At 40.7% G+C, this 18,102-nt stretch overlaps 1 protein-coding gene across 1 annotated transcript in view; it reads left to right on the forward strand.

Annotated features, from left to right (window-relative positions):
- The first annotated feature begins 11,617 nt into the window (after positions 1-11,617).
- Positions 11,618-18,102, forward strand: part of LOC115309410 (venom metalloproteinase antarease-like TtrivMP_A) — a 102,043-nt gene continuing 95,558 nt past the window's right edge. Inside the window, exons 1-2 of the mRNA XM_029967664.2 lie at positions 11,618-11,678; positions 17,483-17,658. Coding sequence (XP_029823524.2) covers positions 11,618-11,678; positions 17,483-17,658 — 237 coding nt within the window. The remainder of the gene's footprint in view (positions 11,679-17,482; positions 17,659-18,102) is intronic.

The following is an 18,102-nucleotide window of genomic DNA, read 5'->3' on the forward strand; positions in this document are numbered from 1 at the left end:
ATGACACTATGCTCCCTTTAGATCACTGACCCACTGCAATCAGTAGCTGCCTCGGGAAAACATACGAGAGACTGAATAACAGAGGGTTAATATACCTTTAAGGAAAAGAAAATCCCTTTGCAAATATCCAGTGCGGCTTCCGTCGCGGGCGCTGTGCGGTGAATCATTGCGTCCTCCAGGAAACAATGATCTGTGAAGCATTTGTGCATAAATAACGTTCCGTCTCTGTTTCTTTCTTTTGACTTAGAAAAAACATACGATATCACTTGGAGGTGTGGAATACTTAAAGACCTCTAGAGCTATGGTATTCAGGGCCGAATGCTGAAATTACAGGATAATTCTTTACAGACAGGGCATTTCAGGTTAGATTGGGCTCTACTTTGTTAGATCCATATTCGTTCAAGAAATCGGTGTTGCTCAGGGTGGTGCCCTAAGCGTCACCTTGTTTGCGGTCAAGATAAATTTCGCGGCCAGAATATTTCCCTTTTTTTATCTCATACTCACTTTACGGAGACAATTTTCAGATCTCGTGTTCCTCTTGTAAGTGTTTACATGTAAACGCGAGCTTCGTTATTCCTAAACAAACTTGGTACTTGGGCAGCAGGGGTTTCCCCAGAAATTAAAATTAAAAGGGAAGTATATTTTCTTTTTTAGGAAGGGAGGGGGTTAGGGGGGTCATTGAGAGTAGGGGAGTCGTTGCGAATTAAGGGACGGCCTTCAGAAAAACAATGGGGGGTGTAAGCTTGCCAGAGGGGGTATGTACGGAAATCACGGTTGGGCAGACAAAAATGGTTTTAGGTTTGCTCCAGACAGAACGGTTTGTTAGCCGTTTTTCTTGCGCCTTGCCTTTGAATCAAAACCTGAAACTAAAAGCTATGCGTCTGCTTGTTAAAATTAGCACAAACTTGTGGGTATGATTTTGGCACGAAGTTACTTTTCTTTCGCACTTGAAATCTCTAGGGGAAAAATGTCTTTAAAGAATGAACCCCTTAAACGTCTTAGTACACAAGATTTGGGGATCTAGAAGAAGGGGTCGTCTGCGTCTATACAGTTCCCTTGGGCGGTCCCGTCTCTACTGTGGTGCTATAGTCTAGTGGTTTTTTGCGCGACACAAGGGAAACCATACACTATGGTGCTATAGTGTATGGTTCAGCGCGAGATTCGGCCCTGAAAATGTGGAAAGCAGTGAATAATCTTTGTTTACGACTCGCCAGGGTTGCTTTTTGTACATCCCCAATTTTGAGTTTATACGCCGACTCCAACCAGGTGTGTTTGGGTAAAAGACGGCAATATCTAAGTATGACATATGCACTTAAAATATTAGCTAACCCCCGCCATTCAAGATATGATTTCATAAAACGCTCAAGTTTCGCTCGCCCTTTTGAAAAACAAGCCCTGCATCACAGGGCTGTTAAGCCTCCGCCTTGCGGACAAGTATATATCTGTCCAGATTTCTCCTGATAAAATGTCCCTAGTTCCACCAGTTGATTGTATTGCCCCCTAGGAGATACTGCCGGTTTGTGGTGACTGGTCGCTTACGAAGTATAAGGAATACTGTGTTATTGCGGTGGTTATCAAGCTCTGATTTTAAAAGGTGCTGACAAAATATGCTGATTATTGTCCGTATTATACCGGTGGTGCTACGGCTCAATCCTTCACCCGATGCGCCGTGCATTCTGGGAACTTTTCACGAACTAAGTGCCTAAATCAATCACCAGTATTTTTAGTGAAAAAACAGAGAGTGCGCAGGCGAGCTGGTGGATGTTGATCATGATGTAGAATACCCGAGACTGCGGTAAAAGCAGAGAAACGGTGTCGAAGACGAAAGACAAGAGAAAAGAACGTCTCAAACTCAGCTACTGCGTTTATTTCCTCAATGTCTTATATACCCACAACCTAACCACCGACCACCGACGTCACAAGGTCAACCTTTGTTATCTATACAATCCTACCCACACTGGTCTTCACGTCAACACTAAACGGTGACCTCAATCCTAAAATGAAAAGTAAGGTCCTTGAACAAAACAAACAAAACAAAACAGACACACGGACCCACTTCCGTTCCAGCCGGAATCTGGAAAGGGTGTGCTTTATCTACACGAGAACTGAAATGACTTCCAACTGAACCCCTGCCCGCAAAATGACGAATTCCATGTTCACTTACAACTATTACAAAAAAAAAGAAGAAAATTAGATTGTAAAAAACTTCTTGGAACTACTTCCCAGTTGCATTGAAGCATGGCTGATACAATTACCAATGGATTTGATGCGAACTGTCTCTTATGAGCCTCTCAGTGGTGTTGCGTTCACTGTGCACAATGTCAGTTGTCGACAAATGCGCCGTACAATCGTTACACTCACTAATGTGTTTAGCAATCTCTGAATTGGGTGCTTTTATCTTACATTTCTTTTGTGCTCTACCAATCTATCATTTGCACACCTTGCAGTTTGTCCCACATACTTGAAGCCGCATTCCAGTGGTATTTCATAGACCACCCCTTCCTTGCAATCAACTGACTTATCACGGTGCGCTTTCTGACACACTTTCTGACTCGCCTGAAACGGTATCAAACGGTTCAGCTTAAAGTCGGACTTAAATGCTACATCTTCCTCCTTCGTCTTTTTATGAACTCACTGTCATAGCCTGCATCGTCTAACCTGGACCACTGCCTTTCTACCGCACGACCCATGAATGGGCACAAGACTTATCCAGTGCGTTGCTGATTATAGATCTAACTACACTTGCTTTTGCTGATTTAGCATGACTTTTCCTACTCAAACGGGGTTTCGCAGCCATTTTTCTGTACTCCCAACATAAACCCCCCTTCACGTGAATGCGCAAGTCCAGAAATTCTGAAATACCATTGTCCGCCTTTTCTAAGGTGAACTTAAGTTCCGGCGCTGCTCCCCTCACTGTCCGTTCCAACTTGAGTATATCCTCCTCGCGAAATGAGCTGATGAAAATGTCATTGACACACCTCCTTACACAGCCCGGGCTTTGTAAGGAGCTAAACCGCGCACCGTGGAGAGATAGTGCAACCAGCCTCTGCTGCGTCGCGCGATGACAGCGCAGCAGATGCTGGTTGCACTATCTCTCCACGGTGCGCGGTGCCGCCGGGGCTGAGATGCGCTCGGATAGCAAACCGAAACTTAGAAACCCGTCGATTTTGGGCGGTTTTTCAGAAAGTCGTAAAATGCGTCGCGTGCCTTCTATCCCTCTGCAATTTGTTGATTTAGTGTTTTTCGATGATGCTGAGCAATTTTCTACTCTAAACCATGCCCTTAAACACAATATTAAAAAAGTTAATTACGCAAAAAAGAATTAACAACTTAATTATCCCGGAATTTAATAATTTTCCTAAATGGGCCCCTGGCCCAGGGCCAGAACGCTACAAGCCATTTTTCGTTGCGCTGAGTAGTTTTCGGAGGAGCGATTTGGCCTGCGTTCTCTGAAACACCCTATATATGTATATATATATATATATATATATATATATATATATATATATATATATATATATATATATATATATATATATATATGTATATATATATTTATATATATATAGTACGTCATCATCCCGGTCGCGTCCTCCCGCCTGAACACGAACTACCCCCACGCTTTCCTTTCACGATAATTTCAACCGTCACCCCGCCGGAGCACTAGTAGTTTTTCAAGGTTACTTTTAGTTGTCGTACCCCAAACCAATGAGCAGTAATGTAAATGAGGGTAAACAAGTGCATAGTATAATTTGCACTAAAGCCATGTTGGTAATAAATATTTTAATTTGTGTATTGTGGCAATCTATCTTGATAGTGTTATGGACAACTTGGACACATGAGTTGTCCAGGTCAGGTGTTCATGAAAACATACACACAGGAAATTTAATCAATAAACCTTCTCAAATTTGTGGAAGTTAAACCTTATATTTATGTCGTAGTTAACCATCCCTTTTTTTGCCCCCAAAACAATCTATTTAGGTTTTAAAATATTCAATTCAAGCTGGTCTGCAACTGAACACAGTGATAAATCATTTAACCAATAATTAGCAGTGCTTTCAAGACACTGGAGGTTACCATCGGGAAAAAAATACACTCGAGTCTGCGAATAATACCATTTTTGAGCGATGCAAAATATTAACAATATCATGGATGTAAATAAGAAACAGCAATGGTCCTAAAATTGATCTTTGCGGGAGGCCATACGCTATTTGGTGGATATCTGATTTGACGCAGTTATAAATGGTGAATGGTAATCGACAACTCAAGTAACTATTAATTAATTCATTCGCTATGCCCCCTACACGACACGTGTTTAGCTTTGTTAGTAGTACTTGATGCTTGATTAAATCAAAGACTTTTCGGAAGTTACTTCCGAAGTTACTGTTACTTTCTATGATTGGGAGTCTCTACTACGTGTCGAAGACCCATCTCAACTCTATTCTAAAGTAGTCTCGCTTATTAAAATATTTAAGACTCCTAGCACAGTAACTGTTAATGTAAAAAAGCGTAAATTAGAACAAGTATGGCTTAACTACAACATTCTTTAGGCCATCAAAAATAAGAAACTTCTTTGGAAGCGTAGCCGGCGTGCGCCCAGAAATGAGGAGTAGCGAGCGAAATACAAGGCATCTCGGAACCATGTAAATGCACTAATACGCTCTGCTAAACGTAATCATTATACAGGAAATCTTTATAACGCGTGTTTCAACTCTAGGGAAACGTGGTCCATAATTAACGAGCTTCGCGGTGTCTCTCGAAAAAGTGACTCTGACCTGTTGGAGAAGAGCTTTGAAACCAATTTAGTTACCACAGCTACTTCTTTTGCTCAACATTTTGCCTCTTCCATTTGTAATAGCACAGAGGATGGTGCGCCCAATGCTTATGATATAAATATAGTCTCGTCATCTGCGTTTTTTCCTGCAATTTCAAGGGCCGAGTTATGTTTCATTCTGTTTTCTTTCAAAAGAAATAAATCACCCGGAATCGATGGTATATCTACCATAGACCTCTGTGATAATTTTGATGTGCTTGCAGAAGTACTAGTAGCTATGATAAATGGGTTTATATTTTCTGGCTGTTTGCCTGCAGATCTAAAAAAAGCAATCGTAGTACCTATCCACATAGGTGGCCCTCGTAACTTGCTGTCATCGTATCGACCCATTTCGATACTGCCATGCATATCACAAATTTTAGAAAAACACGTAATGGTTTCCATGAATGGTTTTCTTGATAAGCATTGTATCATCTCATCTACACAGCATGGCTTTGTCACGGGGCGTGGCACGTCATGCTTACTAGACGTGTTCGCCGACTTCCTTCATTCGTCTTTCAATAACAACTCCTGTGTATGCGCTCTTTTCCTCGATGTTAGAAAAGCATGTGATTCTGTTAATCATGCAATTTTACTTGAAAAATTGTACCGTGTAAAATTCAGAGGTCCTTTCTTCGCTCTGCTGCAAAATTACTTACGGTCATGTTCACAGTTGGTGTCCTTAAGTAATGTTCGAAGTAGCAAAGTTCTTCTCCCTGGAGTGCCGCAGGCTTCCATACTATCTCCTTTATTATTCAATATCTATGTAAACGATCTTCCTGCTGTTGTCACTAGTAACATGCTACAATATGCGGATGACACTCTTTTATTTACCAGTCACACCGATATTGAACCCGCCATGCGTATGCTACAAACGGATGCTGTCGCAGTTATGGATTGGTTCAAAGGAAACAGAATAACTGTGAATTCTTTAAAAACTAAGTTCATCTGTTTTCCCAGCCCTTGGAAAAAGCTCACTGTCTTCCCGAACTTATTTTTGCATGGCTCTAACTGTGTTCCTTGTTGCTGCACTCCTGTCCAGTATGTTAATTCTGTGAGGTATCTTGGTATCTTTTTTGATTTGGATTTATCATGGAATACGCATATCGCTTTTGTTGCGAACCGTCTCCGAAGTGTTTCATGCCAGCTTTGCAATTTAAAAATGTTTCTTCCGTTTGCAGTGAGAAAGTTGATAATGCATTCTCTGGCCTATAGTGTGCTCCGATACGGCATTACTCTCTTTTTTTATTGTTCCCTGCAATGGCACGATAGAATCGATGGTATCTTGAAGGGGATGTTGAAAAGTGTGTCTTACAATTTATCGCTATGTTCAAGTGACAATATCTTCGCCTTGCTTCAGTTATCTTGTTTCTATTCTCTCTTTTTGCAAACTGTCGTGCAGCACTACATTTGGAACAGGGACTTCATCGTTCAAAGAGTTGCACCACGTACAACAAGGTGTAATACTCGCTTTGAAGTCCCACGTGTATATAGTCGCTATGGGGAAAGCATTAGTGCATTTTATGTTCCGAAAATATTCAACGCATTACCTGACTCTATATTTACTTTCAAATCGGATTATCACCTTAAAAAGAATGCCAAGAGACTGTTTAATGGAAGAAATAAGCATTCTGAATTTTGAGTACCAGTCGCTAATTTGTGTTGTATTTTTGTTGTGAAGAATGTGCTTCCACTGCCAGGTCGCGCCACAAAAGCCCTAACCGGCTTCGGCAGACCTGACATTTTATACTGTTGATTTTGATCAATAAAGACTATTATTATTATTATTAAGTCAAGAAATCTTTCGTTGGTAAACTGTCTATTTCCAATATTTGTAATAATTTTATCTTTAATATTTAGGAGTGCCATTTCCGTCGATTACTTTTTTTGAAACCCAAACCGCTCTTCCGAGATTATATTATGTTTTGTGAAAAAACTAGTCAGGCGATTGTTAATAATAAAGAAAAAAGTGAAAGTAGAGAAATCGGCCAGTAATTACTGAGGTCATTCCGTGCACCATCCTTATGTACAACGCAAACGCGTGCTACTTTCATTCTATCTGGAAAGTGACCCGTTAACAATGACGTGTTGCATATGTGCGTTAGCGGAGTTAATATTTTATTTGAAATGAATTTAATTGGTTCAGCTTTGAGACCGCCTTCACCTGGGGCAGTACTGTTTTTAAGGCAAGCAATCAAGGTACTTATTTCTTCCTCCTCCGTAGGAGAAAAGAAAATTGAACTGGTTACGTTATTACGTATATATGAAACGTCATCAGCTGCATTGGGTGGGGGAGACAAGGATGCTCCTGATGTTAGAAAATGAATATTAAACATGTCTGAGAGCTGTTTACCTCCGTAACTTTCGCCGTCAATTTTCAGTTCAGTAGGAGGTGGATCACTAGAGCTGGAAATCAAAGTTCCTACAGTGCTCCAGATTTTCTTCGGGTCACCTGGGATGATCATAAATTTATTTATATAATATTCCCGTCGTGCCTTTTTTAGATCAGAATTTAGTTTGTTTCGAACTTTTTTTGAACTTGACAATGATATCTATATTGTACTCTACCAACTGAGCTAACCCCTGGTTAGCTCAGTTGGTAGAGCGCTCCACCTGTAATGGAGAGGTGCCGGGTTCGATACCCGGACCTGGCTGATTTTTTCGGTCGCGGACCAGTCACCTAGCTGTGTTTGGAGATTTGTGTTTGTCCTTTGTCCCTCTTGCTCCTCTTCTTCAAAGATTATTTTCGTCGTCGTGTCCAGCTCGCTTTCACCTTTGCATTTAATTGCGTTGTAATCATATCTATATCTCTTAGCTTGAAAAAATTATGTTATAATGAGTCTCAATATTTTATTCTCTTATATAGCGTAGTAGTCTCCCAAGGCTTTCTTTCGTCTTATGTGTTTTCAAGGTTCTTAGCGGGAAGGCATGATCATATCTTTATATTAGCAAGATATCATATAAAGATATGAGCTTGCTCATATCTTTATATATATGAGCAAGCTCACATCATAATACGCGTAAAAGACCAATATCTCTAAGACGAGTTAAAAACAGAGCGTGCAATAAGCGCCTCGTTACCGAGTAGGATTCTAAAGTGTAACTGTTTATGCTCCTGATATATTTGAGAAAATATTTACGTCGCGGAGAGCCAGACGCTTAACATTCAAGCAATACGTCTGGAACAGTCAATGGTTTATTGTACTGCACACAGTCGGAAGCCTCTTCCTTGCGCAGAAGATGGCCGTGAGTGAGGTGCGTCTTCTCTATCTTCAGTCGGCACAATACAACCTCATAAATATGTTCACTGTGCCGTGCACTCTCCTACTCACTGGGCAATGGATTTACTGTATAGAGCGTGTTATATTTTCATCGCACTGACGGTGCCAGTTTCGGGTGACACGAGGTTTTACACGTCTATGGTAATCCTTATTTGAGATATTATGCAATTTCACTTCCCTCTCACCAGCAGAACGGGCTGCGGGATATTCTTTTTTTTATTTCCAGGTATTCTAACGTGGCTAGTAACTCAACACAACTATATCTATCTTTTTTTTTTTATGGAAGCAAGATTAATTTTGTTCTCCAGCTCTGTGATTAACGGGATTTTACTAACTTTTAGTGATGTGAGTGCTTGCAGAAAACTAAGTGAGTCATTGAAGACAACAGCGTGCACGCCGCCTGTTTTCACAGTATGGTTAAAGGCAAGACGTTGACCGCATAGTTATGCCGTTAGAATGGTGGTTGCGGGTGAAATTTTCTGGGTAAATCAAACAGAGGGTCCGGCCATGCCACATCCAACAACTCTATCATTCTTCGGGTACTCCATGTACAATGAGCAGTGCACAAAATTTATTTTGTAAAGTTCAAAAACCTATTGTCTCATGGACTCTGGAGAAGAGTCTTTCTTACAGTATTTGGTAAGTGAGCAGTCACAGAAAATGAGGTTGCAATCCCATGGGGCTACAGCTTGTAAGATAGGGGTTACGGGCATTGGACTAGTCAGTCAAATAAAATCTACAGTGCGCGCGTTTCTCATGCTGAACAGAGGTATAACAGTGGGATTGTTTACAAAGGTGCGTTTGTGTCTTGTTTCTGCCACACCATCTTGGAAAGGGTGTAGGGGAACTGAACGAACCAATTTAGAAAAAAACATTTATTGGGGCGCTGTCTGCTTTCGTGTGCTCAATACTCGGCCGATTAAGTCAAGACAATCCACTTTCCAAAGACTTTGCCATGCCGACAATTATCGCGTTGATTTAGGCTTACGAATGGCCAGAATTGAAAGATTATCTAAAAAATGCGGCGAGGTCATTGCTCATGCATTGCGATTTAGGTGAGTTAAGGCAAAGCGAAAGCCTCCTGCACCATTCGTTGCTGACTAACGCACCCGATATTGCAGCTACAACGACATATTAGTTTTAAAGCGAGCAGCGCTCACTCACCGGGGCACCGCCCATGCCTCCCCGCATCCCTACTGAGCCAGTCACGTGATTTCAAAATCCCTCTCCTAGGTACTGCGGCTAACTTTAGCTGCGGTTAGTGCTTTGAGCAAACGGGCCCTGATGTTTACTTCTGTAAGCGTTTCAGTAATTCACGATTAATCCGCGAATGATAAAATCACCTGCTGTTGAAATGGACAGAACTGCAGGCCCACTTTCGTGTGAAAAATGTGTGCCATTTTTACAGTACGCAAGAGGTTAGCCTTTAGATAATGAACATAGCCACCAAGAACTGGACAAGGATAATCCTGATTGTTTTATCTAGATTCCGCACTTAAACATGCCGTGAAAGTAATTAAGAATTGCTGGAAGGAATTCGTAATTAAAATATTGTTGATAAGGGCTATTTAGGAGACCGGCCTGATATTTCTGAGATTCAAAATGGATATTACAACGTTCTATTCACTCCGTCTAAAATGAATAAAGTTCAGCTCAAAGCAAACATTATGAGAACATGTGTGCTGTATCAATTTATTTTATTTTCTGTACTCGCTGAGGGATAGAAAGACAAAGCAAGAACTGTTTTCCATTCGCCTTTTACAAAACTGACTTTAGCATAGTCATGTTGAGTTGTTTCATAATAAGAAAACGTTTATTCTGACATATAATATTTCATGTCGGCCATCGTATTGAGACCTGACCAACTTCGACTATAAGGAGCTGGAGCAGATAGGAGTCTGCAGTGCTAACGACAACAACAGGTCTACCGTGCGAATGTATCATCTGGTTATAAAAACCGTTAGGGTTGAGTCCGAGCGCTTTTGGGAGGTAATGAACATAACAAATAAAAAAACACAAACACGATGCGGGACGACAAAAAATATAAATGCTAGTCTGAGATAAAAAAAGATATGTAAATATACACCCCGATTCATGTGTCCTAACTTAATTATTAATAATAATAATAATAACCATCATCATCATCATCACCATCATTGTGATCATCATCATCATCAGCATCATCATCAATAAAATACATTGTTTTCCAGTGCCGTCAGAACAGCGCCGGAGTAGGGACAGACTTGCTCTAGTATTGGGGGCACGTCGGCCCATCTCCACCACTATTAGAAAAAAAAAAGACAAACTAAGGACGCTGGAGTAGGCGCATTGCAACCTATGGGCTTGTAGCAACAAAAGAAAGGATTTCTCATTTTTTTATGGATTACATAAGATATGGTAGCCATCTATTCGTCTATTCACCTAATCAACCCTTGTAGTTCCTTAAGCTTAAAAGAAAAACTCGGCCAAGGCAGGATATTATTTGATTAAAAAAAATACATGTTGTAGCTCACTCAGTCTGTGGCCCCTTCACCTCTAAAACACTTCCGAACCCCTTCCCTTAGCACTATAAGGTTCAAAGCCTTGCACTAAAGCCACCTTGCGAAACTATCCTACAGCCGATTCGGGTGAATGTGCGTTTACGCACATGAACTAAAATATAACGAAAAAGGGGTAATTTCGATTACCTGCACAAACAGATTACCCGCTGAAACAAAAAAAAGTTCTTTTTTAGATAATATGGGTTCAAAATATGGCTACATTAGCTTTTTGATAAAATTTAAAAACGTATAGTTATTATTTCCCAAAATAAATTTAACTAAAATGGTAACTGTCGATAGCATATGAATAGGCCTAAAGGCATATGGTTTTTAGTAAACAAATTTACAATGAATCCGAAGACTCAAAGCTCCAGATTTGGCAGAAAAAGGTCAAAAATGAGAGTTTTTTTCTTTTTAATTATGGGCATGAAATATGTTAAAGCGGTTTGGTCAAACGGCCATGCAACTTACAATAAAAAGAATAATTACTGAGTGATTCTCCTTTACCCTTTTATCAGAACTGCCAGAACTGAATAAAAAAAACAGCCTACGAAGCGTTTTACCTAGCTTTAGTCCAAAAAATTTGTGGAGAAATAAAAAAAAAAATAACCGGAGTGGGTTAGTTTATAAGCGAAATGGGGCTAAATATATGTTTTTAAGCGAATCAAAACACACACTTAGACACGCATGTACGATTTCAAATGAAACCACACTACAAAACCAACACTCCTAAAGCAAATATCTTATACTGCGTCAACTAGATCCAAATCTATTGTAAAAAAAATTTCAAGAACGCAACAACTGCCGTTGACCATTAAAGAACACACTATGCGCTCTTTCATCGTTTTTACTTATTTTCCGGTGCCCTTTAGCACCAGAAAATAAAAAGGTCAATACTGAAGGGGTCAATGTATTGAGCTAACAGGATATTCATTTTCTATAAAAACTCATGGTAAAACAGCTAACACCTTGTAGAGAAGAAAATGATGCGGTATATTTTTATATGCGCTTTGTCGGCTTTAATCCAAAATGCCACTGCGAGAGGTATGTATAATTTTTAGTACAATTCATTGGTTTGTTCCTGACAAACCACTTAATTTGGAATTGTAAGTTTAGTAGATATCATATATACTAGTGCATACGCGTGCTTCCGTATATGTCAAAGCAATTTTACAGAACCACCATTGCGCTTTGTGCCCCACATAGCTTGTTGGAACTGAGTACAAAATATTATACGCCATGACAAAATGTACTAAAGTTTGTTATACAGAGAGCATTTGGAGTGTTCTTAAATATTGTATGACACTTTCGGTGATCTGAGTTTGAATATCGTAGTAATGCAGATATTTACATGAAGAAACAGATGTGTGTTACCGAGACAACCCTGATTTCTATGAGGCTTGCCAACCTATTCAAGGTGTAACTTGTCGCACAGCACACGACCCGCAAATGTTCGTCAATGCACAGCTTTGGCTCGACGTAATTTAGTCAAACATATGCACACGATGCTTTGTAAACGGACCCTTGCGTGCTAGCTAGCATGTTGGAATGTACTCAACAAATGCGCACATAAAATTAAAACTTAAGCTGTTTAAAATCTGTTCGAAGATGCAAGTACCGCTTTTCTAGTATTTAGACAACTGAAAAGCAACTTTTGATAATCGAATCAATGAAGACGAGCAGTGAATATGAGACGACGTCAACAACTCCTGATAACATGGTCGTCGTACTGATTTTTCCTCATCACTTACTGATGGCCAGCACAAAACAGAATGGGCAGAAAGGCTGCGTCGGCGTTCAGCTGGTACTCGTGTTCAATTATCGTTTCTATCTCTGGTCAGCGACGGCTTTTGATGGGTGTCGTAGAAAAATCAGCTCTACGACTTCCCTATCCAGGAGGTGTTAGCGAAGTTCATTGATCTTACGGAGCTCGATTTTCAATAACCGGATAAGGAAACGCTATTGTTTCTTACAGTGATTACACCATCCACAATATCTCTCGCTACACTTTGAACTCCGTGTTTTCCAAGTGTCTGTTTTGATTTCATTTATGGAAGGACACTAACATTTTGTTACGCTTCAGTAATGTTGAAAGGATATAGTTTTTTTTACAATGTTTACCGCATACAGATTTCACAAAAAAAATGTTGTTGATTACACGCTAAGCTTTTTTAGTGATATTACGGAGACTTCTAAGTAGTCGACAGGCTTAACTCTAACACCAACATCATAAATTGCAAATTCAGTAAAACTAAGTAAAAGTACCGTGCACTTATGTTTTCTTGAGTAAGTAGTACTGGGGGTCTGCGCTGGAATGTTCCACCGGTCAGCACATGACAAGATCATGAAATGGCTGGCTAATTGTGTAGTTTACAAATATCTTAATGACATGTTGTTCACTCAGGGTGCTACGATAAAATTAGCTGAAATTTGAATCTGGGATCTTTCAAATTTATTCATATTATGACACTATACTTGTCTAAAAATACTCCTTTCTGTGCCTTTCGAAGCCTTACCGCAAGTACGGCAGAATATTGTAGTCTATATTTTTGTTTCTCATTGATACCGAACCTCTTGTTAATAATTTTTGAGAATTTCGTTTTGATGTGCATATCGTTCCCGAAAAAAAAAATCAGTTTACTCAATCGTTTTAATCTATTCGGCTACTAAAATAAAGTAGCAATATCCGAAAAGTTTTATGAATCGGGTGCTATTTTATGTTAGCTACATAAACATGCCAGCCTGCTATTTCTGTAGGGTTAGAGGTCATGTTTAAGCAACACCTAATTATTTTTTCCCGGGAAAAAAGCCTTATCACTGAAGCGAGCTGCGTTCTTGCCTACTCCTATCGCAATCTGCAAGCTTTCACTGATTAGAATTTTCCACGCCTGATATAAGGGGGTGTTTTATTTTAACACGAGAGTATTTTTTTAAAGGAACTGAAGTAAGGGTAGAAGATGGTCGAGTCGGTGCTTGTTCGAAGAAATAAAAAAGAGAGCAAAAATGAACACAAGAACGAGAAGAAGAAAAACAAATACAGCCCTGACTAACGAAACTCGTTCTCTTTCAAAACAAAATAGGTTGACCCAAAAAAAATATTAAAAAAAAACTGTACAGGGATGTATTATATTACACTCACGGTAACATAAATCTGACAGTCTGATTAATAAGAGATAAGTCACCACCAAAAGGGTTCATTGATTCAACACCGGCACAAACCTCACGTCCAAACTTCTCCACTGCCACAAAAGACAGGTTCAGAAAGCAATCTAAATTACTCTAGCTATCTTTCTCTGATATTTGGACAGTGTTCCAACATTATATAAGTGCGGAGTACAGCCTTATCCATTACTATGTACAGCGAGAAGTCCCGATGCAGCGCACTGTCAAAAAAGAGAGTGCTCACGAAGCCGGTCGTTTACTCATCTGCCCGGTTGTCCTATAGACTCTTTGCACGTATGCCAGATTACAGCCGCTATTGCTGACCTTCTTTTGTCCTACGTAGATGCGTAGTTATTTAAGCGGACGTTGACGAGCCTCCGCAAAGGCCAATGCTTGGGAGAACAAGAAAGGAGAAACTGTCATGGCAATAACCTTCCCTGTTGTCTTAATGATGAAGTGAAGCAAACGCAAAAAGTAGAAGGAAACACGGAAAGTCGGTTATGGCGCCGCCCATGCACGGCTGCTGCAAAGCGTCTATATAAATACTTCCACAGGAAAGAGAGATTGTGTAAACCACACCGACTGCAGACGCAACTCATATAGTGCGGTGTATTCACATAACAAACGTTTTTGTGTTCCTTTTTTTTTCAATTGCGGAGTGTATAAAAAGTGTCCCCGATAACTTGCACAACGCTTGGCCAATAAAAAAAAATGGAGCGCTTGGCGAGAGTTAAATTAACTGTATATGTTTTTAAAAACTTTTTGGGAAAGTCCACAACTTTTTAGTGCGTCTAGTGTTTGAGTTTTCTAGGAATATTTAGTTAATTTATAATTACTCGTTTAAAAGCCAAGGTGTGTTTTGGTAATCTGTAGAGCCCACTAAGGAACACTCAATGAAGGTGTTTTTAAATGATATACATTGCGCGCTTGTCTTTCTTAACCTAAAAAGAAAGCCCGCGAAATTAAAAAAAGGAACCTTGTGACAAGGTGCCCGCGCGTTGTGATTGCAGCGCTCTCATACGTGCTCTGAACGAACAAAGCCCACCTTATCGCTCTCGCGCTATACAAGACAGGGCTTCGTGTTTGTGTGGACCCCAAGATATACTTCAGCACCCGCTGCCGCATTGTGGAAAGGGTAGAGAGAGAGCGTGCGCGAGTTCTACCCGCGATAACGTATTCACTGGAGGCAACGGAAGAAAATGATAATTTTATTTGTTCATAAAAAAATAAGGTGGTAAAAAAAGGCAAACAAAATGCATTTGAAAAAACATAAAAAAATAGACGCGCAACACGACTCACCGGGAAAAGTCACGGGGACTATTTATTATGTTATCCCTAAGACGACTTGGAAGAGAAAGCCCACGCACCGACGTAAACGTGATAGCGAACCTCCGAAAACAGCACGCTCTCTGACGACGCAGTTTATATGCAGTTTGAGCGTGTTTTCGTCGTTTTCGTGTCGTCCATGTGTTCTCGCTCAAAGACTTTTTGAAGGTCGACTGAACGATGCGACATATAAGGCTCGCCTTACTAAAAAGACAAACAGGCAGCGCTGTCCTTGATGTTGACATCGTTCTGACGCGGAGATTTAGTCATAATGGCATCAAGACCGCGTCATGAAGGAGTCTCCAGCTTTAACGTTAATCTGACAACGGTTCAAAACAGTTTTTTAAACACAGTTGGCTGCGTACAGAACGTGCCTGAATTAATGCCCACCTGAAGGGATATAGAACTCACATATTTTTTAACACGTCCGCTGTTGCACTCCTAATAATACGCCCAGGAATATCGCGGCAAATTTGTTACCTTCAATGCGCTTGGCGTTGTGGGCTTGGTGCTGTAGACATGGTCTTTCACGTACTTCCACAAGAAGACATCAAGGGGCGTCACGCTCGGTGACGTAGCAGGCAATGCCACAGACCCGTACTTCCCTTCACACTGTTCTTGCAAGGCTCCGTTGAGCTAGGCTTGATGCTGGCTACAGCTGTGAGCGGCGGCACCGTCGTGCTAAAGCAGCAGGTGTAGAAGGCGTGCCAATAGAAGAGTACAGCCGAAATCATCCACTGCACCTGCAAGGATCTCGTTCTTACGGGTTTTTCCAGTTGGCGTCAGGTCAAAAAAGACGGGACAAGCGATGCTGCCGTCGGTGATCCCACACTGGGCGTTAAGGGCCAATTGGTACTGATGTCGCGACTGCGCCAGCCAGTGGGGATTTTTCTCGCTCCAGTAATGGGCGTTGCGGTGGTTTACTTGGTTGTTTCGCGAAAAGTTTGCTTCAAAATGTCCACAGCACGGTGTTGAAAAAGTCTGGTTCTTCAAATTTGATCGTAATTCGTTTAGCAAAGTCAGCTCTGTTTTGGGAGTGACTAGCCTGAAAATTCTAATGCAGCTAAACGTGGGAGGGTGAAGCTTAGATTCCTTCAGAATCCTGCAAACAGACGGTTTTAGTACAGCTACATCAGTGCTCACGTCACGCACGCTAGCGTGAGGGTGGGCTGCTATGTAAGCCAACATGTCTGTGCCGATGTTGGCACTTTTTTTTTCATATTCTAGAACCCAGGCGAACAAGCTTAGAAAACTAGTTTCGCGTCCGATTTGTTACCATCACGTGACACCCCTGGAGATATATCCCATTTTTTCAAATAATTCTTTTTTTTTATTTTGTTAACGCAATTGTTGCGTTTGACTACGTGAGCGAGTTATGAAATCGAAAGGATGGTACTAGTGGTGTTATGCTATGTTTCAGGTCTCGCTTGAATCGTGTCACGAAGAGACGCTTTATTGCATACTGAAAAAAAAAGAAAGAAAGAAATTTTTTAACTTCAACTTTGGCCTGTCTGAAATTGACGTGGGACTAAACTTGGGTTTCAGTTCCACGTCGCGCACACGATCTCTTATCATTGACGTTGTTTTCGTAGTTTTTTGGTGGATATTGCTGGAGTTTGTTCAGAAATCTCGCGTAAATCATCTGTTCACAAGCTCAAATACACCAACAAATTAAGATTATAAAATGATTTTTTCTATAATAAAAATAATAAAAACTATTATTTTAGTTATTAAATATTTTATGCAGTACCAAGTTGGTCTGTGTCATAAACGTCTGGATTCAGTTTATTCTATAAAGTTATATTATCCGTCGTCCGAATGTCCGAAAGTGGCGAATATTAGTTAACCTTTCATTCAATATTTATTTGCATAAGAAGTGAAGTGGGTGATTCGTTCGATCAAAATTCTTCGCTCTCAAGAAGAGTCGGATGTGTGCTTTTTATTTTAAAATTAAGCGATGGTGCGTAGTAGAGTACTGAGCGTGAAATCGTGGCGCGTTTGAGACCTTTCGAGCTCGAAGGTGGACGCTCGTGACATTTTTTCTTTCGTGGGGATCTTCCACAGTAAAGTTGTTCTCTCAATTGCTAAGCCCAACAGTACTTCAAAAGGCCAGTAGAGGCGTAAGCATACCGAAAGACAGATTTAAATGCGAAACACACGAGCAATGATGTTGCCCTTTAAACACATGAAAGTAATATCATAACCGGAAGTGTCCCCTGCAACATATCATGGCGGCCCGGAGTTACCCGAATACCATGTATTAAATACATTCGCGGGAATATTTATGTCACTATTGCTGTAGGACGGTAAAGAGGCTCTGCATTTGACTATTAAGTTCAGCTTTATTGATGTTTTTACAGGTGAGTCCCGAAACTTTGAAGTTGCTTATCCAAAGCTCCTTGAAAGCAGAGGCATTTTGAGTGAAAAAGTGATCCACATTAAAGAAGGCCTAATACTTCACTTGGAAAAAAGTTCAATACTCTCAGAAAACTTGGTTCTAACAGACCTCAGTGGCAAGGAGCCAGTTGTAACTCCGGTAAGCATTACTATTAAACATGCCCTATAATTAAAATAGAGCCGTCAATCATAACTGCACGTCTATATAAAAAAAAGAGTACCACACATTGCAGGCTATGCACTCCACGTGGCGCGCTTAGGTAACACAGTGGTCTTAAGAAGACGCATGCTTAATTTTGTGACCTGCCATAAAAAAAGAAAAGGACAAGACAATTTTAAGGAGCCTGCATGAGAAAAGGATGTAATCATTCAATATACAACGAACAAAGAAAATGTTTAAAGCTACATTTGCAGCGCTAAGAAATTTGTAGTTGGCGCCCGCTGGAGCCGCCACGAGTTACGTGGTAGACCTGTGCGCCACCGCCGCCTGAAGTTAAGCATGGAACACGCGAGCGCTGTAGCTAGGCGCTGGACACCACTCGCCACTCGCCGCTAGGCGCACCACACGCGCACCGAGCAGCTT

This window comes from Ixodes scapularis, unplaced genomic scaffold (assembly GCF_016920785.2).
Source record: "Ixodes scapularis isolate PalLabHiFi unplaced genomic scaffold, ASM1692078v2 PGA_scaffold4__175_contigs__length_147842914, whole genome shotgun sequence".
NCBI classification, from domain to species: domain Eukaryota; kingdom Metazoa; phylum Arthropoda; class Arachnida; order Ixodida; family Ixodidae; genus Ixodes; species Ixodes scapularis.